Source organism: Falco rusticolus, chromosome 12, assembly GCF_015220075.1.
Source record: "Falco rusticolus isolate bFalRus1 chromosome 12, bFalRus1.pri, whole genome shotgun sequence".
Classification (NCBI taxonomy): Eukaryota; Metazoa; Chordata; class Aves; order Falconiformes; family Falconidae; genus Falco; species Falco rusticolus.
The window spans coordinates 18773446-18796019 of NC_051198.1; the positions used below are offsets into that span (position 1 = coordinate 18773446).

Sequence of the window (22574 nt, forward strand, 5' to 3'; positions counted from 1 at the left end):
AGGCATTCATTACAGTATCAGTGTTGCTTGTGTTTGGAAAGGACATCTACATGTGAGAATCTCTTGGTTAAGAAAATATGGTTTAGCAGAAATAAAGAAAACGTTGCAAACAAATCGCTTCCCAGGTTTGTTTACTGTGCAGTAGAATTGAAATGTTTTTGTTTGTTTTGTTTTGTTTAAAAACATTTTAAAAAAATGTTTTGTTTAAAAAAAAAAACATGCTAGTTTTTTATTAAGAGCTAAGGTGACTTTTTGCACCCTATCAATACAGAATTAAAACTTTTCCGTATGGAAGAGCCTCCAGTTGTGACTGCTCTGCTTTTGCATTCTGTTGTGAAGGACAAGCCAATCTTTGAAAAGGAAATGCAAAGATGATTCTTCAAAAAATCATTCCCTACAAGGGTAGACATGGGGAGGTGGAGGATAGAACATTTTGCCATACTGCAAGGATGAGAATTCCCACAAAAGCCTGTCATTCAAGGGCAGCATAGCTCTCTACTTTCTCTAAACAAGGTCTGTGTATTTCAGGCATACCGTGGCCTAACATGACTAAAATGTCAGAACTCTTATGCTATTTCAATTAAGTCTATTTACTGTCTTGTGTTCAAAACCCGATTAATTCAGTTGCTGGTTCAAGGTGGAAATTACTTTCTGTTTTTCTTTGATGTGAGCTAAAGTAAACTACTATTTTGAGATTGATTTAAATTTGCTAGAGATATTTGAAACCTTAGAATGCCTTTTAATTTCACTTCATTTTTTAAATACATACGCATGGTGCTGCAGGGCTTGTTTGGGAGAACTCAAAAGTGGTTCACCCATTTTGGCAGGGGAGAATCTCAACTACATGTGATTTTGTAAGCTGAAAATATGTAAGAAGCGATTCAGGAAAAGGATGAGAGGGTAGGAGGAGGGAAGGCCATCTCTCTGGGTCATCACAATCAGGTATCAGAGCGTATCTTCTGCCATACTGCATTTGACATCATCCAAGTCATTTGGCCATTCATTTCTAAACCCTGGGGTAGCTTTCTCAGTTGTCTGGGACTGCGGGTGGCTGAGTTGTACCTGCCTTCCAGAAATTAACACATGCAAGAATTCCTGGCTTTGAAAGGCTTAGCCTAACCCAAGAACCAAAAAAAAAATTTTTTATTCACTGCAACTCAGTATACGTGCTACTCAAGTAGTATATAGCTGGTTAATGTGTTAATATAGCTGAACAGTTAATTCTATGTATATTCATAAATCTACAGCCAGTTAAAACTATAATAATATTAAAAGAAAAAAGGTTCTTTTTGGCCCGTTTTATATGCAGTCTTGAGTCTTGTCAGTTAATTTTTAATAAACAGAAAATATTTATTTTTGAGATACTAATTATAAATAATAGAAAAATATTTTCCAATGTGTCTTATTTCCTGCCTTTAAATATGTTTTAAAATACAGTGGGAGTTATGGCCTAAAATTCCAGTAGACACCATGTTGTGTTCTATGGAAACATCTGATTAAGGACATATTTCAATATTTCAGTTAAGTGAAACTCAGAATACTTACTCTACAGCAATCATATTCAAATGTAAGAGAAACATCAAGTAAGATGGAATGAGACCATATACTTACTTGCTTCACGGAATAACTGCATCTTTTTGTTTTCTTAGGTCTTTTTTTTTTTTTAAACTGTATGCGTTTCTGAAGCCTCCAGCATGGCTCTAGTATGACTTATGTTTCTAGGCAAATACTCTTGCTACTGAGAAGAAGAACTGTCTATTTGATTTCTAAGAAATGTGTTCTATTTTTCATTGCATTATCCTTTGTTTTGTTTCAGCTACAGCAGTGGATTGCAGCTGGGTAACAAAAAATAGGTATTTCTTCTTTTTCTAGGTGTGGGCACTCTCCTGTGTACCGTTTACGTGAGATGTCAGGTCGGGCCCTTGTTCCATTTATTATGGTAAATGAAGTACCACATACAGTGCTGTCCTTGTTGGAGGGGCTTCCAGAGTCTACCAGTCCTTGCCTACGACAGAATACTATTCATGGAACACTTCTGCAAGTAAGTTCTTGGGGGTGGTTTGTCGTTTTGTTTGTTTTAGGTTTTGTTGGACTTTTTTGGTCATACTTCACAGCCAGATAACATGCAGTGAGTTGTGCTGAACGTTCACACATTGTCAAAACATGTATGAGGACTGCTTTTGAATTAATTCTATCAGATGATAAATGTGGAATTCACATTTCAACCATCATTAAACAGCTGTAGGCTGTAAATACCAACATTTAGCTTTCATATAATGCTTCATCTCTGGAGACTGAAATGCTTTGAGAGCAAATATATTTATGTAAACTTATCTACAGAGAGATCTATGTGAGTAGCCCAAAATCACAGAGCAAATGTGAGACAAAGCTGAACTCCAAGCACCAATAGTATTGCAGATACTGAGACTTGCTACTTACCTACATATTTATATATTGCTTCATTTACTTTTCCTGCTATACCAGCAGCTTCCTGTCAGTTTGCTGTACAAGTTGTGATAAGCTTTATACTGTATTCTGAAAACACTCTGGAGAACGGCTTGCTGTCGGTTTGGAATCAGAAATTTCTTCATTCCCCATATATCGTTCCTTTGGTTTATGGCAGTCGGTTCACTGTGTTTGATTTTTAAGCTATCATGGTAATAAGTTACCCATTTTTATTGCCTGTTTTTCATGAGCAACCTTTCAACAAAGCCATATTGTACGTGATCAGCTCTGTTAGTTTGCCGTAGTTGGCAAGCTATCTAGGTACACATTGCCACTGTAAACTGTGTGGTGGGGTTTGTATGGGTTTGTTTGGGTTTGTTAGTGTATCTTTTCCAGCATATTATTTCCCTTTAAAATCATGACCTTGCAGGAGACCTGGGACAGGGAAATGAGTGAAGTCCCTCTAGAGCCGTAACCGTCCACTTTACCTGTAAAGGGTTTCAGCCAAGTGAATCTGGATTTGGTTGTTCATCATTACAGTGAAGGTTTTCATGGGGTGTGGGATGATCTGCTCTGAAAAGCAGCTGGTGCACCTGTCTTAGACCTGTGAGCTGTTGCATCTGCATGGGAAGGTGGAGATTGCCAGTGTGTCACAAAACTCCTGAACCTCCTGAAATGTTAGAAAGAGAGGGTTGTTCCAACAAAGAGAATTAAGTACTTTCTTGGTCCAAAGTTGTTATAAACCTGGTTGTGAGAATAGGGACTGGCTGTAGTGTTATAACGCTACTGCCTTCTTTTTAGTGATCTGGAAAAAGTAATGGTGGGTTGTTCTGAATTCTTTGTCTTTAATTCGTTCATGTTAAGACAATCTTATGCATAGGTGTAGGGAGTTTTCTTTTCCATACCTGTAAGGCAGGAGATATTCTCAGGGCTTTAATGTAATTTTTGATCAGTTTTGGTCAGCTACTAGGAACTACTACTGCAATTGGTACTGTAGCAGGGAGAGACAAGTTCTGTTCAGGGAATGACATTCTTTAAAAAAAAAAAAAAAAAAAAGGACATCTGAATCAGTTATGCAAAGTCTTCATTTAGCACTTAATCAGATTTAGTGTATGACTGAAACTGAGCTATCTGTTGCTAGTTAAAAATAACAAAACATTCAGAAGAAACTGTGGGTTGATAAAGATGTGCAAGAGGGGAGGCGGTGGTGTTTGATGTTGTACCTCTAAACCACTAATGCCAGGTAGTTCAACACAAAGTTAGCATGTACCTCCTGTAAATAGTACTAAGAGCAAAGTACTGTGACTTTCAGGGGTTGTTGGACACATGGTTTCAGTTTCCTTTTTATCAAGGTAATATGGGACTTGCAAAGCTGCTGCTAGAGCTTATTAAACTGCAGAAAATTATGTTATGGGACTGTTTGTTAAAGCACTGTCTCTCTGAAGGCTTACCTGAAGAGACAGTGATCTGGCAGTTTTTGAAACTGTTTGCACTGCACTTCTATGACACAGTAGAGAATTTAACTTCCTCTTTCATACAAAACTCAATAAAGTTTAGATTTTGCCAGCAATAAAAGACCAGTAGCTTATGAAAATGGATTTAATAAATCTGTTTCTTTTGTTGAATCGCATTAGTCAGTTGCTGGCTGAATTCATTGCCTGAATTTTTATTTCAGTGTTCATATGTTGTCAAGCCTTGAACAGGAAAGTTGGAATTACTCAAGACTTTAAAGCTTATGTGGCAGTGCCAAATGCAGGAATCTTGACGGTATATTTCAGTTATGTTTCAGAGTTATGTAATCATTTCATCTGTTGCAAGCCAAATGTTAATTTATAGAAAGATCTTTCAGAAAGAGTTCAGCATGGAGTGTTTGTCCAAACATGGCCTGGTTTTCCAAACGCTGAGATTGACAAGGAGTGTTTTTTGACAGTGGTTACAAACGTGCTGTGTTTAACTTTAGACCTTTGCATTACGTGAAACATGGCTTTTCCTTACGAGTGTGGTAACTGTGGCTCAATTTACATAGGGATCTGAATGTGCATGAAGATAAAATAATCTTCCGGTTTACATGTTTTACATAAGAATTCTTTTCAGGAATTGTCTGGAATTGTCAGGAATACTGCTGTTCTGTACTTGTACAGAACTGATGATACTCTTCAAGGAGTAGTTCTGCATCATAAGTAAATGCATTGACTTGAATAAGACAAAAGTCTTTTCTGTGACTTAGTGCTTGCTTTATGACTGCAGTTTCTACTTGCTCCATAATCCAAACTGGCATGAGGATGGCAGGGGGGAGGGAGTCAAGTTTGTAGCCCACAAGAAAATGTGGAAATTTTCTACAGGCCTTCTTGAATGATGAAATCTTTATGGCTTCTTTTGTTTTAAGATCTAGCACTTTTAGTTGATCAGATGAAGGGAAGAGCTTGTCCAGAGCTTTATGTAGACACTTCTGGAAGTGTATCCAAATTTATGACTAGGGAAGCCTTTATGTTTGTGAAACTCTTGATTTTTTGCAATTGATAAGGAACTTATTCTTTATACTGAACAAAGTCCAAGAAGGTAACTTTCTGGGTATACTAGGGAAAGAAAGTTTGGTCCTGGGTTGTTCCTGACCATGGGCCTTACTAGTAAAGACTGAGATGAAGACAACATTCAGTACCTCAGCCTTACCTTGGCCAGATTAATCTCCAGGTGGGCTCTTGCTTCCTTGAATGCATCTCTGCATGCTTGGACACTCTTTCTCTCTTTTCCTCCCAGCTTACTTATCCCTGCTTCTACCTTCTGTATACTCCCTTTCTGTGTTTGAGTTTTGCCATGAGCTCCTTGTTCATCCATACAGACCTCCTGGCACATTTGCTGAACTGGTAGCTTGTTGGGGTGGACTGCTCTTGAGCTTGGAGAAAGTGGTCATTGAATATCAACCAGCTTTCTTAGACCCCACTCCCTCCAGTGCCTTATCCTACAGGACTCTACCAGACAGATCCAGGAAACAGCCAAAATCTGCTCTCGTGAAGTCCAGGGTTGTGATCTTGCTTTTTGCCCTGCTCCCTCCTCTCAGGATCCTGAGCTCTGCTGTCTCGTTGTCGCTGCAGCCAAGGCTGCCTTTGACCTTCTCATCCTCAATGAGTCATTCTTTTTCATAAGTGTGAGGTCCAGCAGAGCACCTTTCTTTGTTGTCTCCTCTATTGCTTTTGTCCAGTACTTGTCAACAGTGCTCTCCAGGAACCCTCTGGATTGCTTATGCTGTGCTGTGTTGGTCCTCCAGCACACACCAGGGTAGTTGAAGTCTGTCCTCTGTGAGGACCAGGGCCTGAAAAACACAAGGCTGCTTGCAGCTGCTGTAGAAGGCCTCATCCTCTTCTTCCTGGTTTGTTGGCCTATAGCAGACACCCACTATGTTGTCACCCATACTGGTCTGCTCTTCAGTTATTACCCACAAGCTCCCAGCTGGCTTATCATCCATCCCAGGCAGAGCTCCATGCATTCCAGCTGTTCTCTCACATAGAGGGCAACTCCATCTTGTTGTCTTCCCCACCTGTCTTTCCTAAAGAGCCTATACCCCTCCATTGCAGCACTCCAAACATGTCAGCTATCCTATCCTGTCTCCATGATCCCAACAAGATCACAGCCCTGCATCTGCACCCGGACTCAATTCCTCACTTGAGCCTCTTTGGGTGCTTTAACAGGGACCCCAAGCATGGTTTGCCCAGAAAACAAAGCAGCACCTTTAATTCATCTGGTTGTAGATTATTTATGATGATTAAAAGGAACTCCCAAATGCATTAACTTCCAGATTGGTTTGCCAAGGAAAGCAGATGTTGGACTTTTGGTTTTATCTTGTGTGAATCGGTTAACATGATTGATGCTGGATTTCCAAGGCTGTGTGATGTGCATAAACCTATAGAATCTAGTTGTTGTTAGTACGGTAGAATAGCAGCAGTATGGCTGGAGCTTTCAGTCACAGGGTTTATTTCTTTTTCAAATGAAAGAATCTGCACATCAACTGGGTCATTATCTTGTACGTTATCAGTTTGATCTTCCTCACCGCTCACTTTGTTCAGCCTACAATTCTGTATTTTTAGAACATATGTAATCAGATAAATGAAACTTATCAAAAGAAGTGTTGTTCTCATTTAACTTTTCTGTGCCTTGTTATGGACACTTCTGCAGTGTTGGAAATGCTAACCTACTTCCTAGAGGTCTTGCGTGGATTTATAACTAAACACTGACAGTGTCTAGCTTGAGACTTGGATACAGAACAGTATAAAAACATTGCTTCTCTTATCTGTCCTGTTCACTTCATCCCTTCTTTTTGGAGAGCATTTTGCATTCCCTTTGGCATCTCTTGGGCACAGATTAGAAGAAAGAAGGTTTCAGTGACTTCTCCCTCGTTGTTTGCTGCTTGTATATGAAGAGAGGGAGCTACGTGACTTTAAGTGTGCATGCAGAAATTCCTAGCTGCACCTAATATTGATGAGTAATTTCTGGCTGGAAGCTGCTTTGTTTGTGAGGATCATTCACATTTTTTGGTGGTAATTTGTACAAGCAATGAGACAACTGCACAGAATAAAATAAAAAAAATTATTGCTGGCCCGTCATGTCCCTGCAGGTAGATCCTTCCTGTCATGACTGGTTTTGGTCACTGCTGTAACTCAGTCACAGAAATTCTGCCTGGTCTGCTGTGGTCCCTAGGAAGACTTCTCTCCGTTCTACCATCTTCTCAGCTGAAGTCTGGGTGGTAGCTTCTCTTCTCCTCACTGTGGTCTTCCCACTAGTTACTGCTATTGCTTTGTCATTCCTACTGATTTACCCTGAAATTTGTCCCCTGAGCATGTGGCAGTGTTTTGCATCACAAGAGAAGAACCATATCTCATATCTGGGGGGTGCACATGACCTGTTCTTAAAAGAATACAAACTAAATTGCAAGAGACAGATGAAATAGAGAATTTGTTATGCTTTGATGCAGGGTTAGAACTTCAGAAAGATAAAAATGGAAATACACTTATTTAATGTTGCTTGGAGTGTTTTCAATCAGCAGCCAGTTACTCTTACAAATTGTTACTCTTAATGTTCAAATTTTCTCTACACTTTGAGTTTTCCCACAAAATTCTGTAGTTTCAATTCATCAAATTGATGTTATAACAGTAGGCTAGTTCAGAGAAGTGTTTTGGGTTTTTGTTGGTTTTTTTTTGCTTGGATTTTTATGCTCACTAATTCAAACTGTTCTGTTTGGCATATGAATGTGAAGTCTTGTGCTTCAAAGGAATGTTGCTTTGAGTTTTTGAAACTTTTTTCTTTTTTGCATTTGAAACCAGGAGCACTGTTACATCTCTCTCAAATCTAAAGAACAGACTGAGTCACATCAACTTAGTCAGTTGCATGTGACAAAAATTAGACTTAATAGAAGATAGAGGGCTTCGTAACTCTTTACATTAATTAACATTATATTAAAGGTTAAATTTCCCACTGACTTTAGTGGGACAAGAAATTAACAGTTACCATTTTTCAGGGAATGGCAGGATCCTGTAGAGCTAGACTCATCTTTCTGAAAATATTTACCATAAAAGAATCTAGGATCCTTATATTAAAAAATAATAATACAATTAAAAATCCAGCATGGTTGCATGGCAGATTTTTTTGCCATGTGCACAGGGCTTTTATGAAAGTGATCTACTGTTTCCCTTTCTTCTTTGTAAAGTTTATTGAATTATTGAATATGGCAAGGTTTGCACGATGGTAGAACTTCAGATTATCTGTATCTACTCTTTGGATATGCTGATGTTTTAAATATGAATGGAGAGCAGCTGGGGAATGTGATTTAAAGGTGGAAGAATTGATTTAAATGATGGTTAGAGGCTTCATTAAAGCAGCAAGAAGACCAGGACAAGATCATAACCTGAAAATAGCCATAATGAGTCAGTGAGTCAGTGTGCTGCTTCCAGCAAGGACTGATAGCACAAGCCTAGGAAGAAGAGTAAGGCTGACCAAGCAGCTGGAGAAACATCTGCGTGTACTGTCTTAGCTTAGCGTACTCCTGAGCCAGAAATGTATGCATGTGACTTTGTTGAAGATAAAAATTAAGTGCTTAGTTGTACTGATGAAAAAAGCAGTTTATGATGAAAACATCAATATGTTAGATAGTTAATTATCTGAGAGAGTTGTGTTAAGACGTTGCAGATGAAAGTGGAGCCTGCCTAATGGCTGTAGATGCCTTTTTCCTTCTTTTGAGAGGAGAATTTTACCTTAAGTTGCTACAAAGGAAGATCAAGCTTCAGGTATTTGAGATTATAATCACTCCCATGTTTTATGAGTTTACTACTTGGGCACTTGCTCAGAGGAATAAAACAATTTAAATAAATATGAGCATTTGAAAATAAAGCAAAGAGGAATGATGCATGAAGAAGAGCTAGCAAGCAGTCATGGGATCTTCTTTATTACAGGACTGTGTAGGTAGTAAAAACCCACAGACTCCAGTGGCTAGGGTGTGAGAATATAACAGGAGACAAATTAGGCAAATATATTTTGAAGGTCATTTTTGGATGTTGGTCTTTGTGGCTGATTGGAAGAGAGAGGTATACTACTCATTAGCTTGACCTAAAAATTCTTAATGTGAATTACCAGCAGGGGTGTCAGTGATGATTAATTTTTTTTCCCCTGTTTTGTTTTGAAGACAAAGGATCTCCAGGGTCTGAGGGAATGAATGGGGAAGTAGCATATTGTTTATTTGGCTTTATTCAGTAGCACAGAAACATTGACTATGGTAAATTACATTTTATTTGTCTTGGCAGGAAAGTTTGAAGTGTAGCAGTTCAACGTTGGCTTATAAAACCTCAATATAGTAAACAATGTTACATTATCTACAGATCAAAGAAATAAACCTGCTATAATTAAATGTTTTCCAATGAAACTTCCTTCCAGCTGTTTCTTTTCTAAGCTCAGTTTTTAGCATTCCAGATAAGCCTTGCTTTTAAGATTAGCACAAAGAAAAAAGAAATACTGATGTCAAGTTGAAAACACATTCACTTATATGTAGCTGCAATAACAGAACAGTTGTCTCATTTCTTCATGTTGTAAATTCATATTAACTGTTACATAGGGGTGCACTGATAGAAGGAGGCAGTGAGCATTTGAGAACAAGATTTATATTTATGAATACAACAGAAATGCAGCTGAGTTCCAAGAATGGGAGGAGGCAGTCTCTGAAAGAAAGTCATTGATGAGATTTTGCCAGACGTTTTCTTCTAGCTGCTTTTTGGTGTGTGGTTTTGTTTTTTTTTAAAAAAAACAAACAAGCAAACACACACAACCCTCTTGTGGTACTGCTAATTGACTGGGCAGATCTGATAGTTGGACATCACTTTGAAGTTGCTTTAACTGCAATTAGTAATGCTCACAAATATTGTGTCTCTGACTTCCTAAGACGTGTCACTAGTTTTCAAAAGGGCTTAGATTTAGACAGCTCTTACAACTCTATTAGGTCTTTTTATTCAGTTTCTGCATCGTTATTGAATTCCTTTCTATAGCAACTAAGGATATGCAGAGATGTTATTGTTGTAAACCTTGTGTTCACATCTTTGAAGTTTAAAAAAAAAAAGTGTGTTTTTGGTAGAGAATAAGCAATATTCATCAATTAGTGAAAACAAGGCTACTGCTGTTTTTAATTGAGAGGTAACTATAATAAGGACTACTCTAGGTTGTACAGGGGATGGTGTGCCAGTTGCCCCCTCTGTAAAGTGGAATGGATGACCTGCTGGATGCACTGCTTCCTTCTCTCCCACGCCCTAGATTTTGGAGCTTATTACTGTGGGGTATGGCAAGCAGTTGCTGTGCAGATGTTTTGGCCGCCCCAATCTGGTGCACCAGGTACCACTCCTTAATGAATAAAAGCTCCTGCAACCCATGTTGCCAGCAGAGATTTTGAGGTGGCTGTGTGTGTGGCCCTTTAAGGTACCCTGCCTGGTGTTCAGTTACAGCCATAAAGCTTCACTAGTGTTCAGCTAGCTTCTCTAGCTACGTCTTGGATAAATGGGCAGTGATTGAAAACACTATGTACGGATGTGGTTATATACAACAACTTTTATTAGGTGTTAAGATTAAACTAAGGAAAGAGAAATCCTCCTGTAGGTACAGTTTTCACGATGGATAGATTATTTTCTTTTTAGATTATGGAGATACTAGAAACAAATACTGTTGGCACAGTTTTCTACTTTTTACTACTTACATCTTTCTGAAGAGAGTTGAACTGTTTTAGGCACTGGCTGGTTAACTTGATTTAGACCTCCCAGAACAGCAGTTGAACTCTTGTGAAGTCTAAATTTTTAAAATGTTCAATTCTACGCATATTTCTTGCACCTGTTTTGTATTATGAATCTTTAACTATCCCTCATGATTAGTCAGGAAAGCAATCCTATCACTGTCACAGGCAGAGGATGTTTTTACAGTTGGTAAGGGAAAAGTTGAAACTTGTAAAGGGTGCCGAAGATACAATATTCTCCTAGGTGGTGGAGTGGATTAATTTAGTACTCTACAGAGTTCATTTTTCATCTCCAAAAACATGTTTTAAATCCCACCCGCATAGGATTTTCTTTTCCGTCTTCCTTTTTATCTAGAAACCATGTCTTTAAAACTTTCAGAGCCAAAAAAAAGATAATCCTGGATACAATTCCTGGATATACTTTTTAAAATACCCGTCCATGATAAGTTCTGACTGCTTAAGGATGTATGAAAAATATTTATGAACAGTGAGGGCTTTTTACAGTGCTCTGTGTTTTCAGAGGTTAAGGCTATAGTGAGAAATGTGGGAAGGTGCCGTCTTTGGAAGCTTTTTCAGGCTGTTTACAAAGGAGAAGAATACCCTTCATGAAAGGAGGAGAATGCTGGAAAAACTGGCATTTAAAAGAATGCTGGATGGGAGAAGTGAATGAAAAGGAATGAGTGGGTTTAAGTGGATAGCTACTCAGTAAAGACTTACCTATGTTGAAGGCCAGCATGCAAGTATCTCAAATAGTGGAACAAAAAATTGAAAGGTGGAGAGGAGGAAAAACCTGGAAAGCGAAGAAAATGAAACAAAGTAAACACAAAACAAGAATAAGACACTTTTCCAAGGTGTTAAAATCATTTTCAGAGCGTTCATGAGTTTAAAACATGTTACTTGCTTCACTTTTTTTCTGTTTATATGTCGTAGGCATTTCTTCCATTAGTGTTTTTTTTACCACTGTTCTTTCTTGGGTTTTAATTATTTTAGAATATCTGCATTTCTGAAGGTAGTTATTGCTATGGCGCTACAATTTTCTAGGAATGGTCTCCACATGGCTGTTTGACTTAGTGTTTGGCTTTTTTACTCGGGCTCTAAGCAACTCTGAATCTGAACTGATGGCATACTCTGGAAATGTGTCCCTCTGCTGTTTATTCATGGGCCAGAAGAGAATGGGAAATGGATATCCAGGCTGAGGAAGGATTGTACAGAAATTTAACTGATACAAAAAACCTATACAGGACAGGAAGCTTGTGTGGAGACAGGACTAACTAGAAGCTGTATTATACTTGGATCTAGTGCTGAAGGGGTATTTTTTGGAGAGGTAGGGGTGATGTCTTACTACAACGGCCTAACTGTGGGTTTTTGTGTTTTGTTTTTTTGGTCAGGGGGTATGTGGGGAGTGATGCTGCACTGAAAGAGAATGTTTTCAACGGTATAGTGTGACATGCTCCTATTTCTGGGGCACTGCTGCTAAACCCCTGAATAAATAGTGTGGATTCTGAGTTGGATCATCAAAAATGTGGCTTCCACTGGAGCTGTGGGCAGCTCTTAGACTTGAAGTACCCTGCAAACCTTTCGTCAGATCCTGGGAACAGCCTAGGTGCGGCCTAACTGCAGAAGAGGGCAAGTGGGATGCAGAGAGGGTGATGGGGATGCTTATAAATTTATGGTCTTGACAGGTCATAAAAGGTGCCAGCCGTCTCTGGATCATCAGAGTCTGCTTGGTGTTGGGGAGTGTGGAAACCTCCCCCACAGCTTCATGCAAGTGAAGAATGAATGAGGCTTCTGAAGGCATGATAAGCAGCAGGTGCTTCTAGTCTGTACTCCCTCATGCCTTCACTGGCTTGCACCTCGGTTATCTCTCCATGTTTCCCCTGGCATCCTCACTGTCAGCTCCCTCCTGCCAGCTCTTGTTTCAAGTGCTTACTCCTCCTTATCTCTGGTTTGGACCACATCATCTCTTAAAGAGTAGCCGCTGTCTTAGTATGTTGTTGTTTATTGCAGTAGGGTTATTACCTTGCTGTCAGAAGTGCATGTCAAATGTATCTCTATATTCCTTTTATTCAAAAGTATACACTTCAGATTCGGTATGTCTTCACATCTATAATGAATGTCTTGAGCTGATTTTGGTAGGAGACCTCTCCAGATTGTACTAGTTCAATCTGGGCAGCTTTTATTGTGGAAAATAAGCAATGGTTACAGATTTTTTTCCTCAAATATACACAGGTATTTCCATAGATGCAAAAAGGTCATTGTGTCAGAAGTGGGTGTTGGGAAAGCTTTAAACCTTGGCAATCAGTTGTGTCCTTTTTTGGTGCAAATGCACCAAACAATGAGATGAAAACTTCGGGTTTTACTATGAGAAATCCCTTAGGAATTCAGTACTTCAGTATAGTTGAAGTTGCTTAGCACCATTTCTTCCTTTCCACAGTCCACATGCGTGCATTTGTTTAGCTTTATAATATTAAGTTGCTATTCTTTAAGGAAAAAAATAGCTTAATGTTGGAAAAGCCAACTTAAAACTTCTCGTTACCCACAAAACACTTTTATAGCAAACAAAAATACCTATTATGTACTTGTCTCACATTTGTAAATTGCAAGAATTCTTTCATTTATTCTTCTGATTTTCTAACAGTCTTGTTTCATTTGTGAAACAGACACCACTGGCACTTAAACAGGAAACCATAGACACACCAATGATGACTTTTTTTTGCAAAGAAAATATAAATGGAACAGTTATTGAGTGTGGTTTTGGCTTGTTTCTTTTCATTCTAATTTTTTTACCTATTGAATCATTTTGTGCTGTAAGAAATACCAGTTAGAGCCTTTGCTCTTTGGAATAGTCACTTTTGAACCCTGACCAACTCAAGAAAAATAAATTTTAAATCATAATGTCAGTATCTTATGTGAAGCATCCTACATACCTCATACTTCTTAGATCATTAAGGTAATACAAAATTAATTAATACCATCATGGAAATATGTGTGCCATGGTGATGCTGCTGTTGTCCCATCTAGTAAATACTGCCCGCTTCCAAAGAAGCCTAAGGAAGATGTGGAGATGGACATAGTAACACTGTAAAAGACTTTACATATGCATGTTGTTGCCAGATAGTTGTTGTTAATAGTTATTTCCCTGATGTAACATCTAATGAGAAACATACGCTGTGTGTATCTTGTGTTGCAGCATAAAACTGCAGCCCGCAGATAGTCCGGAAGCATTTCAAAAGGGCAGGACGTGCTGTAATCACCTTGGGGTACTACTCTCTCATAGGACACTTGTTGAGCAGGCAGGATTTCAAACCTCTGTGGTGGTACTGGTGTTGTTTGTATTAAAAGTGACCTTGAAAAGAAAGAAGTGCATGAAGTGCTTCCAGCAATAGAAATGCTTTCTTTTGTTTGCTGTTTTGAGTCAATTATTTATACTTCTGAATTATCATGTTATAAGAAATTACTTCAAAATTACTCAAACTAAAGTAGATTCTGTAGATATTAGGAACCGATGAGGTCATACTCCTATGACTGTAGTTATTTATCTTGGATGGCTGTACTCTGAGACATGTAATAATTTGATTACAGCATCAGGCATCTTCTGCTGTCAGAAGTGAAAAAAAGAGGTTATATAAGCCAAAATGAGCATTTTATGTTTAACTAGTTTTAAAATGTATAAAATATGGCATCTTGGCACTCAGTGATCACTGGGGAGGAAAAAAAAGCTATCTTTGTAACCTCATGCTGCCTTTAGCAATAAAAGCATAATACTTTTCCCTAAAAAAATATGAACTGTTGGTAACAGTGGTAGATATGTGGTATTAAAGAAAGAAATAGAATTGCAAAGTAATGTATCCCTTAGGGAGTTGTTTCATGTTCTTTATTCTTCATTTTTCTGAAAAGCCATAGTGCACTTCTAGGTAGGTAAAAGATTATTTTTAAGTTAAAGACCTTTCAGACAGATACATTGAATATACAGCATTGTAATTTTAATCTAATCTGGCATAAGAATTAATAGTTCTAATGACACAAAGTTATTTTCAGTATTGTATAATGTGGTACTTTTGAACAGTTGAACAAGAAGTTAATTTCATATGAACTTTAATTTATGAACTTCCATGATCACATGGTCCAAATAAATGATCTCATCCTAAATATTTCCTAAGTTAAGTTGTGGTGGTTGTTAAATCTGTCATATCCAGCTCTCAAATTCTTACTGCAGTGACTTCTTGAGTTTTTTACTCTGAGTGGGATAAGATTTGATATTAACAGATTTCTTCAGAGAGAGAGGTATTGATAAACCACTGCAACCTTTGACACTTCCCATCAACTGTTTGGACTAGTTCAGTTTTGCTAATGTTTTCCCAGTAGCCTTTTCCTTTCAGAGGAATTTATGTTCTGAGTTTTATCTTTTAATTCAGTTTTATTTCAGTGATATTTATAAAAACTACATAGAACAGGAAGAAAGGCTCAGAGGTTGGGAGTCAGTCATTTATTTATTTTTTTTTATTCAGTCAGTATACGAATGAGGCTTATAATGGCTTTATCTACCTGGATGATCCCTGGGGTTTTACAGAGGCAACTTTGTTGAATAGAATTAGAGTACCATGATTAGCCATGAAAACCCTCAAAACAATTGCAGTGTTGCAATTATACAAGCATAAAACACTACAGAGGTGTTCCTGGGTCATGGATGATACCACCTAATTTTGGTGTTATGTCATGAGCAGGAGGCATTTATTTTCACAGTCTCTTAACTGAATTCCTGGAGAAGCTTGATTTGGGTCTTTTTCAAGTATTTTGTTTTGACCTTTTAACCCTTTCAAAAAGAAGCTTTTACTATAATGTTGTAAGTAGCTTACTAGGAGAGAACTCATCCTCCTTAACGTTAAGTAAATAAATAAATAGGTGGACGCCCCTTTTGCAGCTAGTTGGTAATTTTTAATATATTGTAAAGCCAACAGGACTGATAAAGTGCGCAGAAAAGGCTTAACAGTGTTTGGAGAGGGAAAAAGGGAACTTGGTTTCACATAAAGTTCTCTTGTTTTTCCAAGTGCATGTAACTTGTGGAATTCTGTGGCATTTAAGTAAACTCCTAAGCTACCTCCATGGATTCAGTAACTTCTGACAACATCATCTTGCTAATTCATTTTGTTGTCATTTTTGCTAAATGGAAGTATTTTTAGCATTTGAGTTTGAAGAAACCATGCTTCATACTGTTACATGTGCTTTATTGTAGTTCTATTTCTATGGTAAATTTTACTGCTTAAAAAATATATATGCTGTGTTATGTGATGATCCTTCAACATAAACCATCAATCCCCAGCAAAATCTGCTGATGACCAAGATCATGGATACTTTGTGATCAGGATTTAGGACAGTGTGTGGCACAGGCTCCTCTAGGGCTGTAGAAGGTTGCAACACTGATAATGGAGATACACTTAAGATCTATGTGATGAAGAGACATTCTGTGTGGTGCATTTTTTCGTTTATGGATTATCAGCAGTTACGAACAGAGTAATGGGAACATAGGAGGGAGGGTAGTGGTGGGTTCCACTCATTTCTATTCTGCTGAATTCAGACTGTGAAGTGACTTCAAACTGCAAGGTTTCCCTGGGTTCTGGTTTAGTTTATCTAAAGGTAGTGAACAGAAAGTGTTTAATCTGTTTACTAAAGAAACTATTTCAGTAGGTGCTGTTGCAATTGCGGCACTGGTAGAATACAAAAGTAACAGGATCCTGCCTGTGGAGTGGTGGGTGGAGGTGATTACGGGCAAGACCACATTGGTACTGATTGTGAAGGGGAAAGACACTGAAGAACCCATTGAGATACTCTGACCACCTTGTGTTTGTTGTTTATTTGCAAGAAAAAGGATATGAAGCATCCTGATAGTTCCCGGCATCACTGATGCAGAATGCTTTTCAACTGCCTTGAGCAAATTGGCATGCAGTGAAATGGGTGCGTTGCCTAGTTGTTGCTCTTGTTGCCAGTTTTGAGGCTTTAATGCCAGAGGATTTCTGTAGGCTTGTGCTCTGCAAACAGCTTGTGTGCAGCAGCGCACATCCAGCTGACCATCACTAGCCATCTGGTGGGTGTTGCAGCTGCCACAGATCAGCTGGTGGTCCTCCCTGAGCTGTTTCAATAAAAAGGAGTAAGATTTCCTCAATGTACATAGCAGGCCTCTGCTAACCTAAGTCTTGTGACGGAAGGGGATGGAGAGTGTGCTTTCGTTAGAAGCCTGGCTGGGAACTGTAAAGTTGTCAAAGTTCAGCAGGATGCAGCGTTGAACAAGTGTGGGCATAGTATCATCTACCATCGGCACTGCTGTGTGCAGAAGGCAACCTCTATGCAGTTCAATATCCAAAGCAAGTGGAGGGTTAAGATACAGCAGCTTTAAAAAAATGTTCTTAGAACTGTTTTTACAGACAGTGAGACAGCAGTACTCCTCTGGGATAAAAAGATCAAATGTAAGTATGTGCAAATGTTGGAGAAGGTGGTCTTGAGTAAGGAAACGTGTTGGAAGAACTTGCTTTTCAAAAAAACCTTTCTGCTGTAAAAACTGTGGTTGTTGACATTCCCTGTTGTCAAAAATGCATCTTACCCATTGCATGTAAGTGGAAGAGAGAAGGGGAAAGATAATAATAAGGAACAGATCTTCCTGAACAGCTTGTAATGCCTCTGAAGAGCCCCAGCAAATTTCATCATTTTTCTTTGGAACATTGTTTGTCAACTGATGATTTTGCAGAGACAGTGCTCATCTGCCATGATGCTGCTGATTGTAAAACAAAGTGCGTGGGCTTACTAGAGTTCAAGAAATGTGTGATGGCTTTGAGTTTGGCACTTTCTGTGATAGCATAGGATGCTTGTTTGTCTGGGGGGGAAAAAAGAAATCCACAAGGTGATGAAGCTTTGTGGCTAATTAAAATCAGAAGGAATATTTGAGCTGTTTCGGGGAGACGTAATCAGCTGGCTAGTGAGCTTAAATTCTGGGAACAAAAGACAAATGTATTGCAGATAGAATTCCAAGTGTTCAAAGTGGAGATGCAAAATTCATTAACGTTGTTCTCTGATTATGCAGTTAGCTCTCTCCTTGCCCTTAAGTTTACCTTGGCTAGGGCACTTGCAGTTAAATGGCACTGTGAAAATTACTGGAAAACATTAACATTAACTTGTTATTGTAAGCTGACATCATGTTGAGCCTGATGGGCAGTAAAAATCTATAAATAACTTGTCCATATACATAAGGCAAAAATCTGCTGAGTTTCAGCAGTAGCATGATTCATGTATTTGCTGTAGCTGAAGTTTCATCATAAGTTATCTATGTTTCTATGAACTTAGTAGTTTCAAAAAGATATATAACACCAGTAGAAAACTTCAGGAAGATCAGTGGGCCAAAACCTGATGAGCTCTGGGGAAATACTGTCTGTATTTTCTGTGTATTTTTCATGTTGCAGTCTACTTCTTACTGGCACATATGTATCCTTCTCACTGTTTTCTCTAGAGAGCAGAGTGCTTTCGAAAAAGTATACCTAAACCATAATTTAGTCAGATTTTCTCCCCATATAAGTTCTCATGCACATGCCTGCTATCTGTGAACTGGAACTTAAAGGATCTGAGCTAAGTCTGTCTCTGGGATGCATCCCCTGTAGATTTAAAATAAATCACTTAATTGCTCTGTTTCCTTGCCTGCAAGACTTCTGTAATAATCCTTTTGGAATATTGGGGGTGAGGGAGACCACAAAAATTAAGCAGCGGTGTGCCATTACATAAGTGAAAGCTTCATTTCTTCATCATTCATGGGAAAGAAGTAAAAGGATGATGTCTGTTTCAAGAAGACAGTCCTCTCCTCTCTTTTTCTCAGGTGATCTTCCTTGTTGGAAAGTGGCTGTATCCACATCCTCCTGTGCTGAATACTATTGCTGCCTTGTAGCACAATGAGACTAAAAATACAGGAGGGCTGTTTGGCTGAGAATGGTCTTTTCCCTCTCATGGTACAGCTCAGTGGGATCCTCTTACATGAATTATTTTCTAGACGTTACTGTAATTAAACAAAAAAAAAGTTTGCATTACATGTACCTTCCTTTGAGCTGTTGTCCTATATACTGCCTTTGTAAAGCTGAACTACTTATTAATGTTTACACTTGGAATTCAGTTTGATTTATGTACAAGTTAAGCCCACGCATTAGCTATCTTGTCCAGACAAAAGGTTGCTTTTATAGCGTGTTTCAGTTGCATGTTCCTTTTTATAGGGATAATTTTGACAAAGGAAAATTTTTCTGAGTTCAGTGTTACTCTCTCGCCCAGGAGTATGGCATTTGAGGTCAAGGTCCAGGCGCCAACATGGATGGTGTTTGATGTATCTGTATAGCTGTACTCCCTAATGACCCTGTTGTTACCAGTAATTGTGTAAAAATTTTCCTTAATGGAGGGACATTATTTGCGCTTCAAGAGAGGTGCAGCAATCACAGCTTTCGATCCAAGACAGAGCTATCTTACACTAAGTTCAGCAGGCTTTACGAAGTTGGCTTAAGATTTCAGACATGAGTGCAATGGGTAATATTTAGTTCCTCAGATGTAAATGGAGCCATTAAAAGTCACAGTGTGCTTGTAAGCACGCAGCAATCGAAGGGGAAGTTGATCCTCATACACACAGGCATGTACAGCAACAGGTTATGACTTGACAGTATATAAATGGGAAAAAGCTTTAGGAAGATGTAATACGACCTTGAAAAAAGTCACAGTAAAAGCACTGTGTTTGTTTTTTTTTAATTCATGGTTATAGCTACCTTCACTTGGACATCTAATGTGGAAAATTGTTCCTCAGACTTTAAAAATACTGAATGCTTTTCTTTTGTTTGAGACACCTCTGTATGTTTAAAGTCATTAGCTGAGAGAAGAAATTTGTTTTCTACAGCTGCAAATTTTACTTCACTTTATTCTATAATGTGAATCTGGGAAGTAAAAGCATCAAATCAATATAGCGTACTTCTGATTATTTTCTCAGCTTGTGTGTTCATGCAGACATTCCTGAGACAGAAGGTCGCCTCTGCTGAAACAAGCAAAGCTGCAGGGTCAAGTAGCAGAGCACTTCTGAGCACTCTAGAAACATGTTTCCCTTACATGTCCGCTCCTTAGTGTCAGTGGGGTAGCTGTAGCCTTTAATATTCTTCCTAATTGTAAATAACCCTCAGTAAATAAGTGTGTGTACCTTGGTCTTTTATTTGCATTTTGTCTCCTTTATGTGGATGTGTGCAGATGAACTGTTGTGAGGACATGGTCTGGGGAAGAATAATTTCAAATTTTTTCACTACTGCCCCCCCCCCCCCCCAAAAAAAAAAAAACCCAAAACCAAAAAACCCAACACACACAAAAAAAGAAAAAAACGCTGTTTAAAAGAGGGGAAAGCTTTATGTCCTTTGAGGTGCTTCGACTAAAACAGTGGTGGGTGGATTTTTATGATAGTAGGGTATGGGCTTGGAAGAGGAGACTTCACTGCACCCTTACTGTTGTTTGTTCTGATCAGAAATACAGGCTGAGCACAATTTTTAACTGCTTCCAACACAGTCTGGTGTGTTCATTTCTCTAGACTTCCAGGTTTTGGTGGCATTCTGCTGGGAAGATAATAGATACACTTCCAGAGAGTGGAAGTGCCGCCAGCTAAGGTGGCTGGTTAGGAGGATGTGTGAGACACCCTTAACTCATCGGTCAGCTTTGCCTTTTCTTAGTGCCATCGACTTAGTGGGGTTTTCTGTTTGCTCATCAGCCAGTCTGTCTGTAGTCTTTTGGTTTGGCTTCTCTGCCCAGCACATGTACCTTTAACTACAAGATGAATGATATCTTAAAAAATACCTTAAATCCTAATGGTAAAACAGTCCTAATAGTTATGAAGTCAGCCCTGGTATTATCAGGTTTCTGTGCAAACAGGCAAACCATGTAATTTTAAAAGAAAATTCAGCTAGGACTTTCAAATAAATAATATTGATGAATGTGATAGCTGACAGCAAACTTCTCATTGTTTTGTTTCCGCCTAATACAGCATTTGAGTTGCATATGCAAATTTTAAGCTGGAATTCAATTTCACCTTGACTAAAATGGGAAGAAAAACCTAATAAAAATGGTATTGCAAATGGTATTGCAAGACCTTTGGTCTGTGAATTTCACATTTGTTGGCTTGTTTTGGACAAAAGCAGTTTATCTTCAATTTTAAGGACACGTTTTTAGTAATGGATGCTTTGTGATATAGATCTATCACTGAGAAGAAAGCTACTTTGCTATTTTTCAGTATTTTGTACGTTTCATTAGTTATGACACATCCATAATTCTCACATTATTAAACAGCTGTGTTATTCTTGCTCAGTTATATGGAGTTAACTAGTATTGTATTTTTGTTCATAAATTTAGATGCTTTCATACCTTATTTTACAACTTCTTAATTCAATCAAAACATGCTTGCCTGCATTTTAATTAAAACAACTTGATTCTTTTATAAACCTGGCTTTATGAATTTTGATGGATATATTTGGAAGAAGGATTTAAAAGCTCTACACTCTCATGAATAATAAACCAAAATTGTGTAATTAGGTGATGAAATGTGCTGACAAAACACAGCGGAAATTATGGAAAATTTGAATTGTGAACCAGCTGTTGGTTTAAAGGAAGAAAAGAAATTTTATACAGTGTTCATAAAAATATTTGCAAAGGGAAATATTTCAACTTCAGACTGAATTTATTAATTCCTACAAAAACACATTTGAGGAAGCAATATTTATATGTAGTAATCATATGACAATCATACAGTTTATGTTTGGTAGAGATAATAATCTGATCTGTTAGATGTGAAATTACAATCATCAAATTAAAGACTTCAAAAAAAGGAGGTGGTAGAAACAAAGGGTGATTCCTGTAATAATCTGGAATATATAAATGATCCAGAACTAAGAACAATATAATAAATGATGGCTTTTCAAACACATTGGTTGGGGGTAGAAGAACTAATAAATATTTGAAATTACTTTTCAATATATTGACATTTAAATGTGGAAAGAAATTCAGGGAACTTACTCTGCCCCTCCCCAGATATCACCCTCTCTCTGTTTTTCCTTGTAATTAAATACTTCAGATGAAGGAAAGCCTTGATGGTTGTAATAGAATTGATCTATCCACACAGTTGCTAAACATCAGTGTGGCAGAGGATGGACCACATGCCATGGGAACACGGGGGAGAGGGGTGCCACCACCACTGTCTGGTGCAGCGTGTCTGTGCGCTGTGGTTCTGTACTTATTTTAAACAATTACCCTGCAACTTTTCTAGCTTGTGTTTGCAGGAGTAGCATGAGCTGCAGGAACTGTGTTCATACTGTACTTGCTGGCGATAAAGTATTACATTTGTTTTCCACAAATGTAATTTTTTTATAGACCAGGATGATATCAGAAGCTAACCAGATAGTTATGAACTCTCCCATTTATTTTTGTACAGATATCTTCTTAGAAAACTGGGGGAAGGTAGTTGAGGTTTTTAGTCTTGTTGTAATTACCACACTGCCACTTTTCATCTTTTAGAAAAAAGGGATTTTTAGGGCTTGTTTTTCCCTAGAGATAATTATTGTAACTTTGAACTTTTTATTATTCTAATAAAAATGTCTTCACCTGTCACAGCAGCTTGCCAGTTTTTATCTACATGGTTGTAATAAAATAAAAAAAGAAAAATTTGGCCCCACTTTCAGAATACAGAGATATCTTGGCAGTCATATTTATCATAGAAGAAGAATATAATTTTATCTGCCTTTAAATGAGAGAAAAAAGAAAAATCATGTTTGAGGTTTTCTCACTAGCCTGTTAATACTCGGGCAAAAGCTTTTGATGGAACAATTCTGAAAAAACC

At 38.1% G+C, this 22574-nt stretch overlaps 1 protein-coding gene across 3 annotated transcripts in view; it reads left to right on the forward strand.

Annotated features, from left to right (window-relative positions):
• Nucleotides 1-22574, forward strand: part of THADA (THADA armadillo repeat containing) — a 162342-nt gene that overhangs the window by 72263 nt on the left and 67505 nt on the right. For all 3 annotated transcript variants that reach the window (XM_037405051.1, XM_037405054.1, XM_037405053.1), the window contains exon 29: nt 1873-2041. In XM_037405051.1, coding sequence (XP_037260948.1) covers nt 1873-2041 — 169 coding nt within the window. The remainder of the gene's footprint in view (nt 1-1872; nt 2042-22574) is intronic.